Raw genomic sequence first — 12468 nt, forward strand, 5'->3', positions numbered from 1 at the left:
CTAATCTATCCATGATCTCTGTACAAGTAAGACTTTAGAGTAACTTATCATCCTACTGCATAATATTTGCTGTGTTTAAGAAAAGTTGTGGAACGTTTTTTCTATTACCTTGTATAGATTTTTGCCATATTTTTGTCAAACTTTATGGATTGATGTCACATTAAAACTTATATTTCAAGTGTAAATTTTCAGAGCTTCTGCAGTAGCCATTAAAAAATGCATTGTTTCTCGTTTACTTACATTTATCTAATACAGTTGTAAGCTTCTCGGTGATAACTAACTCTGTACCTTTTGTTTTTCTAGAAGTGTGCATCGAGATGGCTGAGACTCTGACTCTGATCCTAACCAATCATCAAGCTCCTATAAAAAGAAAGAAAAATAATTTTTATGATTTTAAGCTTTTGGAATGTATATAAGTAATATGATCGTCAAAATATTTTAAGATAAACAAGTCAAAACAATTATTAAGATCATAGACTGCAATTAACTAGAAGATATATTAACCTGTTGTAGCTAAAACATTTTCTTCTTTTGATGTTTGTGAAATTTCACGATGTACATATTAAACATCAGTTACAGAATCTTCCTTTCCTAAACTTAAAAAATCATGGTCAATTTCCATCAGTAATGTCATTAGGACTTCATGGTCACTTTCCATAGATAAACTCGAGCGTGCTTTATTCATAACATCTATTGGTAATCCTAAAAATGATGATTTTTAACAATTTTGATGTATTAACAATTTTTTCATCATAGTAGCAATGACAACTTTTCTTTCTTTGAGTATAACCCCGGTTAATTGGTGGTGGTAACAATCGGCTAAGAAGATTATCTGTACCGAGGAAACTCTAAGATTAGGAACCAACACACAAACAATGATTGTGTTTATATATCGGAGGGCGGGTTCATTGCCCTGTGTAAAAGAGCGAAATTGCTCAGATTGCCGATTATGTAAAATATTTAAAATAATTAATATCAAGTTTCAAAGTTCATCTGTTGAATAATCAATTAATTCCTGCACAATATACAGCAATTATTACTTTATCGAATTCTCATTGTTCCTTGAATATTCCCTTAAGTTAATCAATTTAATGTTTTTTTTAACTTATTTAATATCTCTCTAAATCTAATATCTTTTTTTATTTATTCCTGCCCTTTTTTGGGTACAAACAATATTTTCAGTTAATATTAACAATTTTATAAATATCTTAACAGCTATTATTCTAGTTTTTATCTTAAACTATAAAAAAGGAACTCGCAATCATATATGGAGGGGAAGGCTTGCTTAAATAAGTACAATCAATTTATTTTTAATTATCTTATATTTATTTAATCATATGATTCTAAGAAAATTGTATCTTCAATTTCTACATGTATTGATTATATTTGAGTAATCGTAATTATTTACGTCAATAATGAAAAAAGGAAATACATAATATACTCGATAATTTAGAATTTACTTAAAATTCATCCGCCTTTGTTTAATAGAAAATTTCACATAAATGACAATTTGAATTTTTCCTCCTCAATACCTCCGCTTAGACACGTTGGGTTAGACTAGCACGAATTTTTAGTACAACAGCGGAAGGTTAATGTTAGGTAACTACCTATCCTACCAAGTCACGTAGGGTTAGGTCGTTCTGAGGGCCCGTGGGTGTCTTGAGCACTGCTCAAGTCGTCAACCCAGGAACTTCACTTAAGAACGTGGTCACTAACCCTTGTGCCTTGACTACTTGGGGATGCGTCGTCTCCACGCTTAAAACGGTCGAGCACCGAAAGTCCAAGTAGGAACCGGTTAGTGGAAGTGTTACCTGTAGGTGTTATACAAACTCACTTTTAAGCTCTCGGCCTTCGTACTTGGTCTCTTTCTCTCTCCTTGTGCTCGTCGCGGTAATGTACCGGTGCACGGGAAAATTCCAGGTCTGGGTGAGCAGCGGATTTTCCGCTTCCCAAGACTCGCTGGAGAAGGACTGCCTTTACACTGCGCGCTGGTGCCTTCTATGCTAATGTTGTTTCCTTTTGAGTAGCAGGTTTTTCCTTCTTTGGATGAACGCGCTCTAGCGTTTTTTTAACGTACTAGACGCACATTCCCCACGCACGGCGTTCAAATTTGAATTTTCGTGTTTCAAATAGAAATGAAATATATGTATATAAAAAAAAATGTGTACTCTTGAATTTTCTATTTTAAGGATAAATATAATGTATAGAAGAATCTAAATATAAACGTAAGGCGTATACTATAAATAGAAGTGCCCCCTTACATAATCATACCAAGAATTTATGAAAAAAAATTAAATTCAACGATTCTCTTCTGCCATAAGTCAAGTTTGATCATAAAAACTAAATTTAAAATTTAATCCATATTTTATGATTAAAATTTCCAATCAGAAAACACTATTTCAAATACATCCAAATAATTTCGGACTGTTTAAATTACAGATTAGTAAACATGAATTTAAATATTTCATTTTATGTTGAAAAAAAGTCGAAGGCAATTCTGGTCATGTCGTAAAAAATCTAAGTATGTAGAAAATATCAAGAATACTTTACATTTCTTGAAACATTCCATACACGTTTCAGAGTAAATCACTATAGGTTTACATTGATAAATGACAAAGGAATACTCTCAAAAAAATGGAGCAAATAATGTTAAACAAGATACTTATAAAACATATTGTATTATAGTATTACAAAAATGAGCTCATCGAAGACTTAAATAGTCATGTTCAGGATGTTGAAATCTCTGGTTGCATCGAAACTAAAAGAGAAAGTTAAAAAGTTTATTTCACACAACCAAAATATGGATGTAAATCAATCCTCCGTTTTCTAATCATTATGCAAGCTGAGATCTGGAATGTTTACAAAAATCACTGAATAGGACTTAGATAAGATTATTTTCATCCTGTAAGATCTCTTTTGAGAGTAGTATAGTGGATTGACATCCTTTGCTGAATTTTTTTCAGGATTATTTCTTAATTACTTCTAAATATGAATCCAGAATTTTTGACCCTAAAAAAATAATTTCATGTTATTAGCAAAGCAATTTTATCTCTTACAATTTTTTCGTTTAAAGTTATTTAACTCTACAAAAAGCTTATAAATTACCTTTGACTTTCATTAAAGAGTAAAACAGTTATTTATCTGTTTTGGATGATTATTGATGAAATATTAATGTTTTTAATTAAATGTGAATCAAGTTGTATAAAAAGTAAGAATTACAACAAATAGTTAATTTTCAAGTAAAATATTAAGTCAAATTTTTCACTATTGAAAGACAATAGTAAATCTTTACTTTTTATTCATCAAAGATTTTTCGCACAGTTTTGAAAACATGAATAGAAGTTATGTCAATTGTACGTTGAAATTTAAGACATAATTTAAAGTTTACCTATTTGTTGTGATAAAAACTGTTTTTTAGATTCATCTATCATAACTGTAAGAGTATTTGATCTGGCAACGACGAACAATGTGTTCAAGTTCTCGTTGTATTCTTCTTCTTTCTTTTTTTGCGCATCAGACTTATGGAAGTACTCTTTTGGATATTCCGCCATTTCTTATCTTCAGTTTAGTCTTAGCAACACATTTTTAAGTTTCTTGAATTAGAGTACAAGCCCGTTTCCAAAAAATTATACATTCTTCGATAGCTAATTGTGCGCTTTCATGTACATTATTTTTTAGTCTTTGAAAATTGACAGCATATAACGCAAAATGATCATAACTATGATGGAGAAGTATTTACGGACTTCAACTGGACGTCAAATTGTAGGTTTTCAACTCTTCCATCGAATAATTATACTTGAGCTACTTCTTAGAGCCTGGTCCACGACCATTAAGGATTCTTTCCCTCTTGGTCTGTACTTTTTTGGATTACTTTGGTGTTTATAACAATTATTTACCCTAATTCTTTGCGCATTAAAAATAGACCAAAATTCCTGACTTCATCAAATTGAGAAGGAAAAAATACATGAATATTCATACTTTTAGTCATTACATTTAATCATTTTCATAGTTTTTCTGTATGACAAACGATTTTTAAGATTTTTAACAAGTAAGTCCCATAAGAAACTTTGAGGACTTTGCGGCATAAGATAAAGAGTTTGAATGGTAAAATTCACTGATTCTGCATCCGTTATTATAAATACTTGGAAGTGACTTTCACCCAGTCCAAAGGAAAAAAAAAGTTTTAATTAGCATCGACCCTAATGTACACCCGTAATACGTACATGAAATAAGTACATATCCTGGTATAACGTAAATGTGAGAAATCGAATGATCAGTGAATTGTCAGCGAATAATAAGCGAGTAAGCAATGTTAATAGAATGCATCCATACTCGTAGTTTCATATAATTCTACCTTAAGAAGCGAGTGAGGAAAAAAGTATTTGTGACATAGATGTAGACTACGTTTCAGTAGTCATTCAAAAATCTTAAATAAGTAATTCATATACCTAAGTTATTAATGTTGATTAATAACTTACCTTATTAAAAAAAAAAAAAAAATGATCACAGTCAGAATCCCACAAATTTCATTTTATTTAGATATCTCTCTAAGCTTGGAATTTTCCTACCATTTGATTTGGATAAAAATGACAGCACCTGTTCCTGTCACTCCCTGGAGGATCACTAACCTACAGCAGCGCTTGCGAGCAGCAACTATAATGTTGACACACGTACATAAAGCAAACGCGTTTATATTGTCCATACACATTCCTGCATACAAACGTTTACGGCATCTAAAACATATGTCGAAATTAGACATACTAATTCATAAAATAAGTAGTATAGACTGAAGTTATACATTGCCCTTGATTTCGCATGTTAGCATAAGCAAATAGGCATCAAGATTTTGTAAATAAAGTAGATTTAAAAAATATTCTTAAACATAAATTAGTCGTTATTATTATGTTGGAAATAAAATAACGCTGTTTAAACAAAATATTAATAAAATTAGTTTACAAATCTTATTTAAAATAGCAGATGTAGTACCAGTATACAAGGAAAGTGATAAGCATGTACCTACAAATTATAGGCCAATATCCCTAATTTCTAATTTTGCTAAAATTTTTGAGATGTTGATTTATAACAGACTATCTAATTTATTAAATTCTAATAAAATAATATCGAAAAATCAACAAGGATTTCAGAAAAACAGAGAATGTAAAGATGCACTAGCAAAGATAAATGACTACGTAAATGCAAAACTTGACGCATCGCAGCCTGATTTATTGATGTTTGTAAGGCTTTCGATTGTGTGGACCATGGGTTATTACTCAACAAACTAGAGAACTGTGGAATCAAAGGAATTGCACTTAGGTTATTTAGTAACTATCTTAAAAATAGGAAAATGCGGACTATGGTAAACGATACCACAAGTGAATTCAAGATAGTAAACATAAAAGTTCTACAAGATACAATACTTGGGCTGCTTCTTTTACTTATCTACGTGAACTCCCTACTTTCGCAAGTAGAGGGTATCTCATCCTATGCAGATGACACAATGGTTTGTTATAGTTCTAACTCATGGTCAAAACTTAAAGATATTCTAACAAGTAAACTACATACAATATTAAACTGGTTCTATCGACATAAATTAGCAACTAATATTCAAAAAGCAGTATTTATGATATTTGGTAAATATGAAGATTCTCATCCCAGCGATTTCTCAATTACTGTTAATAATACTGATATTTGTAGAGCTGAAACAAAATACGTAGGTTTGATCTTGGATTGTAAATTTCGATAGGAGGATCATGTAACCAACATTATAAAAAAGACCAAATATCTGCTGTTTGTGTTTTACAGATTAAAATTTGCACTCAATACAAGTAAACTACTGTCAGTTTATTATGCGCTATTCCATAGTATAGCTTCATACGAAATATTGGCGTGGGGTTCAGCTTACCGCAATGTACTGAGTATACTGGCTAATTTTCCAATGCGTATATTAAAAGTTATTTTCAAGGATAATTTTATGAACATAAATATTAAATTCAGGCCTCTCACAATTCAATAAGCTTACAGATATGAATGTTTGCTTTATGAATAGAACAATTTAAGAAGACAATTCCTAGATAATAATACCGCAACCAGAAATAAGAGCATTCCGATAATTCTGAGTAGGCTGAATAGTGGCAAGTGCAGATATAAATACACGGCCATTTTTGTTCACAATAGACTGCCTGAAAAGCTTAAGGAACTAAATAATGTAAAAGAGAAAAAAGACAGATCTCTGTTAAAAAACTGGATTATTTTTAAAGATCCCAATTAATAGTTAGTGCATAAATCTACAGCATGCATTGTTAATCTCTTCTTTTTTTTACTATCACGATAGTTAGTACTATTATATTTACTTTTATTATTACGTTTTACTTTTTTTTTAATTTTTTTTTTTTGCGATTGAACCTAAGTGCGATTGAAACTAAGTCCTTGTATACCTTACTTCTGTCTGATCTGGCTCGAAGCACTTTGTTTAAGATCAAATGGAGTTAGACTGTATGAAGAAACCAGATACAGGAGATTGATGAAATAAAGATTGTTTATTTCAAAAGAAATGAATCTATAACATTTACTGAAAAAAAGCAAGCTAAGGAATATCACTCTTACACGGTACTCTAAAAGTAAAAACAAGTAACTAAATTTATGAGGGCACTTAGTATATCATCGGAAGTTTCTACCTCACCGATAACGTTAATTTTATTCATTTTTCCTAATAACTAGTTTTATTCTTATTTTAGTAAAAACAGTGAGAAGACATACAAATTTTGTGCTTCAAGAGATAAATCAAGCCTTAACTTATTTAAATTAGTTGCACATAAATGGAGAAAAGTTGCATTCCGTGATTTTGTTGGCATGTACTCTAAGTAACAACCACGAGATACAACTTTTCTCTCCCGAGTCACATTTATAAAAAATACATTTAAGCTTCATTGATTATTCAAAGTACCAGCTTTGTGCGTTAATTCATTATTTTACGTGAAAATATCTGTAGGATAAATGAATAATGAAAACTTATTGAAATGGAGTCACCAGTAAAGCAGAAACTCCGTATAATACACTCAATTTTTTTCAAACTGATTGGAAACACTAAAGCTCATTTCTATAGTCCTGAGATGCAAGTTTTCTTTGATAGTTTGCAGATAATGGCAATAAGTTTGGGCTTGATTTATCCCTAAAAGCATTAGCTTTGTTTATGTTTTCATTGTTTTCCATTGAAAGAAGCATAAATTAGTGATTTATAAAAATTAATCAAAGCATGGTAGTCATTAACGTCAAAACTCCCTATGATGTACTTAATATCCTTAATTCTCACTAGTTACGAATCTCTTTCTTGTTTGCACTTAGTTAATACAAAGTATGGAATGCGTGAATACTTCACAGGTGCTTTTTACAGTAGTACGTGCTGGTTACAAGACCAAACGGAGTGAACTGAGTAAAAGAGCGCCCACCTTAAGCAGTCGGCAACTTAGCAGCACATGAAAGCAGCAGCTGTAATGAGCATGTAGGGGAGAGCGAGGTATGCGCCACCCTAATTTTTTCTTATACTGATGCATATTGCCAACAAAATCCATTTTGAATCGGTTATTTAATGCTTTTATTTAATTCCTCTCCAATAGTTGTAAGAGAGAAAAGTGATTTTTTTACAGTAGACTGATTTAATTTTCAATAGGTATTTGATTAAGTTTTTTGAAAATTTCAGTCCCTGATTTAACACTGAAATATTTAGGTAACACAAATTAAAGTTAGCATATTCGAAAATTTGAATTTTCAACTATAGCCAGATACTTTTTTTTTTAGACCTAAAATTAAAAAAAATTAAAAATAATATAAATTATTAAAAACAAAGTCTCGATTGAGGCACAGTCCGTCTCCCATGGTGGGGCACAAGCTGGCCTGAGCTGGATGTGTGGCAACAGTTGCGCAGACGTTTTAACTGAAAAAGTTTCATCTGCTGCTTGGTTGTCGTTTAACCTCAGTTTTTTTAATTATCTGACAGCTCTTACAAAAAGTGTTCATAAAATGGTTAGGCATTGCAAAAAGAGTTAAAAAAGTGTGTTTGGACAAATGAAAAAATGATACTAGCCTTGGAAAAAGTACAAGATGGAAAATCAATTCAAAATACTGCATTAGAGTTCGGTATTCCCAGAACGACACTTTAGAATAGAGTAGCAGCATCATACAATAGTACTTGAAAGGGACAGACAAGTCATGTATGAATATATTTATAATTAATTATAATAAAAGTAATGTAAATTTAAAAAAAGTAAGGCAACAAATATTTGTTAAAAAAAAAAATTATTTTTTTAATGCACATAAAAAATAATAGTGATCATTTTTAAGAAAATATTGTTTTAAAAATAGTCATACGTTAATAAAATCGTTACTAAAGTGTTTTTAATAAATATAGAATATGAAATTTATGAAAATTTTTTGACATTAAAAGACATTACGTATTAATATTTCTTCAATTGTCTAAATAATAAAAACGAAAAATGTGATTCAAAATAAAAATTTGAAAAGATAAATTCTATACTGTGTATTCTTTCTCTTATTCCATATTTTTAACTTTATTTCATTTTTTAAAATATGTTTCAATAAAGATACAAATTAATTTCTAATTCACATAAATAGAAGATGCATATTGAAATCATTTTACAGGTAATCCTCAGGCCGAACGTGCCCCACCCCATGACGGACCATACCTCTCTATGACCGCCCCTGCCCTGTTCTCAAACGGTTTCTATTTTTATTAATGACATGCCCATTTAATTATAATATAATTATGGAGGGCTTAAATTATATTTTTCAGGTATTTTTCTTTATTATTGAATATTTTTTAACATTAAATTTAAAAAAATTTCAGTACAATGATTTAATTAGCTTAGGGAGCCGGTAGTGCCCCGCTCTCCCCTACACATAGATAAGTAAAACGAACTCGTACGTTAGTCAATGGCATCGTTTATACACATTTCTTTACACATACATACATACATACATACACAGCATTAGAAATGCGTGTCAATGTTATACAATATTTGTTATGGAAACTGTGTAGTTTTTTATTAATCAATTTTTTTTATTATGCACGGTTTCTTATACAAATATTTTTCAAGATATTTTTCTCATATCCATTTTGCTACTAATTTATTATTATGTTCTAAGTTTCATATAGGATTTACGAGCAGAACGGTCATGAAACTGCAATTTTCCAAACAAGTTAATACTATAAATTCATTACTAAAAATTATAATCTACCTACAAATATCTATCAACAATCAAAGAGCTAAGAATTCTATGAATAATGTTCTGGCTATTTTTATAATAGTTCGTTAAACAGATTTTCTTAAACATTGTATGAAACACTTTAAAAAAATATTGTCTATATTGCTTGATACCTAAACTGTTAAGATTTTCATAAATTTTAGGCAACAATGCAATTGATCATATTTTTAAGAAATATTGAATTAACTTTTTGATCGATCATATCAGCAAGTGCAATAATGATGTAATAAGAGCATATACATAAACTACATTAATTATCAAAAATCTAATGATTTGTATACAATCCTACTCAAAATTAGTATTGTACATTATTATCTGTTGTATAAAAGTATTTTTTTTTTTTTTAGGTACAAAAGCAGATACTGGTTTCGATTTAAACGATATTTCAGAATACTCAGCCTACTGGGAACAAACTCGAACTTTGTACGCACCATTCGAATGTACAACCACTATGAAGTCTGGAAATGCAGACGTATATTTAAATGAAATACCTGGGGGTCAGTATACGAATCTTCAATTTCAAGCTTACTCTCTTGGACTTGGAGAATTTTTTGAAGATGTTAAAAAGGCTTATAGAGAAGCAAACCTTTTATTGGGTGATATTATTAAAGTTACACCTAGCTCTAAGGTTGTTGGTGACCTAGCGCAATTCATGGTTCAAAATAAATTAAAGTCAAAAGACATAATTGACAAAGCTGAGGAACTTTCGTTCCCGAGATCGGTAGTTGAATTTTTCCAAGGTGCCATTGGAGAACCTTATCAAGGATTTCCTGAACCTTTAAGGTAATTTTTACTTTTCTTATTTTAAAAATTTTTTGAACTTTTCTTAACTTTGAATTTTTTCTTAGTAAAATTGAGAAAAATAAATGTTCTTATACATTTGCACAAAAATTTTTATTAGAGTTCTTTATCATCATACCTTTGGGTATGACCTTTACAATTCTATTCACAAGTAAAATAGCCTAAATATAAATATTCTAACCATTTTTATGTATAATACCAATTGGCTCATTGATATTTTTGTTTTCCTTGTTAAATTTTAAAGAGTAAGCTCATTTGCTACGTTTAAGTACCGTCGTTTTTTTTTTTTTTTTTTTAACTTTAACAACTAACAAGAATTGTGAAAAGTCTTCCCTAATGGCAGCAGGATCCTGATGAAAAGAAATTCAAATTTATGTATAAGTTTCAGAGTTATTCAACACTTGCATTATATTTGCCAAATGATTTCCTACTTTTAAGGACTTTGAAGAATTTGGTTTACATAAACATGTTTTTGATATTACGAAGATTTCCAAAATGTACTGAAGTTACGCGTGTATTAATTTTTAATAAGTGCATTTAACAATCTTGCTTTTGTTATTCACTTTAGATTTGCATACTTGATTTTTCAATGATTATAAAGAACATAGAATAAATAGAAGGTCATTTAAAGATGTTTTCTAGATTTACAACATCATTATTTAAATCTTCTCACTAGTTTATTCAATTAACTTAGTAACTATTTTAGTAAAAAAAAAATTATTGTTGCTTACTTTTATTATTTAAAATATATATTTAAGCTAACATTTAACAAAATCATTTGAGGCTCAAGAAAAGACAAGTAAGAAATGAGATGACAGACAATTTAAACGTAGCCTTATTTTTTTTTTTTTTTTTAGTAAAAAGTATTTTACTAATTAATTAGTTATAAAATTTCCGTATGCGTACCTACTAACTACTACAAGCATTTGTGTAAAACTAACTATTAAAATATATAGCTTACTACTAAACATTAGATTATTATTACTGAAATCTTATACTGCTTTTTTTCACAATTTATTTCCAGAACTTTGTAAGGGATAGTCATCATCTTTATCATCTTTATTCTCAATAATTATACCTCCTTTAAGTCATTTAAAGAAAAGTTGTATATTAAAAGTAATTTCCTCTACATTTTTCTCAACTTTGCACTAAAAAATAAGTTTTTTAGCTTTAGAAAGCATATAATCCGTGTAAGAAATCTGTTAGTTGAAACACATACATGGTGAGGTTCAGGTAAAATAGAACTCTAACCTTTAAGAGCGTAGATACTTTTTTATGAAAAACAAGATTTTTTAGTGAGCATAAGAGTTAAAGATTTTAAAGCATCAAAACATTTTAATTCTTGCAAATTTGGGAAAAAAGGGTCCAATCAAATTTGTATAGTCTCTGGACAATTTGAATCCGAAACGTCCATTTAGGTCCACTGTGCATTTTACCATTCTTCCACACTTCTCAATGATCTTAACATTTTTTTTTGGCCCTCCATATCTTCTCTTTAACACTTTTTTATAAAATAAAACGTTTTTGTTTCTCAAAAAAAAACAAGAACATTTGTCATTTAGCTTTACCCAGAATGTTCCTCGTCAAAATAGATTGACTTTGTATTATATGTATTAATGTTGACATTCATTTCGTGCTTACATGACCAATTTTTTTACCTGTAATGTAAAACTGACATTTTTAGCTATTATTGACTCGTACACAACGACAAAATTTCTTATTTTATATCATAAAAAACCTTAGACCAAACTAAATTTTCTGTTCCCTTAAATGTCCTGTCTCATTTTTAATAAAAATAAGTAACTGTTTCTTAGTTTGAGATGAAATTTAACATGAGAAAATAATAGCTTTTTAACAGAACCCCAATTTCTTAACATATTAAACTAATAATTTATTTATTGTCATAGAAAATGCTAACTATACAGGAAATAATTATTGTATAAAATGCAAAGTAGAGAAGATAATGTATAAGTATTCAAAATTATTTTAAGGATAAATACTATATTTCTAATTTTCTCACTAATTACAATTTTAGGTTTAATATCGTAAACAATTTAATTATTTTAAGTCTTTTACCGTTACAAAATTCTTTTGAAATATTTGTGGGTAATTTTACGTTAATGCGAACGCGCGAAAAAGAAGTCTCACTTTTTTTTAGCGCAATCGACAGCACTCATTAAAAAATAATTCCCTTATTTTTTTCTGATTTTTTAACACATCCTATGACCTTCAGCAACGGTCATGAAATTTAAATTTTTTGCCCCACTTGAAAAATCATTTTTTTTATGCTGAAAAAAAAATGTACAGTAAAAAAGTGGTTTTCGGTTGATTTTTGTACGTTAATTTATATAAAAATATTTAAAATTTTTTGGGAACAGTTTTCATTCT

The 12468-nt window shown here is 29.4% G+C and overlaps 1 protein-coding gene across 3 annotated transcripts in view; it reads left to right on the forward strand.

The window, feature by feature from the left end:
- Positions 1 to 12468, forward strand: part of PCB (Pyruvate carboxylase) — a 953241-nt gene that overhangs the window by 770275 nt on the left and 170498 nt on the right. For all 3 annotated transcript variants that reach the window (XM_089592494.1, XM_089592492.1, XM_089592493.1), the window contains one exon: positions 9627 to 10062. In XM_089592494.1, the coding sequence (XP_089448620.1) occupies positions 9627 to 10062 (436 nt within the window). The remainder of the gene's footprint in view (positions 1 to 9626; positions 10063 to 12468) is intronic.

This window comes from Copidosoma floridanum, unplaced genomic scaffold (genome assembly GCF_036245765.1).
Source record: "Copidosoma floridanum isolate Cflo_tuat_1 unplaced genomic scaffold, Cflo_Japanese_pri ptg000018l, whole genome shotgun sequence".
Lineage (NCBI taxonomy): Eukaryota > Metazoa > Arthropoda > Insecta > Hymenoptera > Encyrtidae > Copidosoma > Copidosoma floridanum.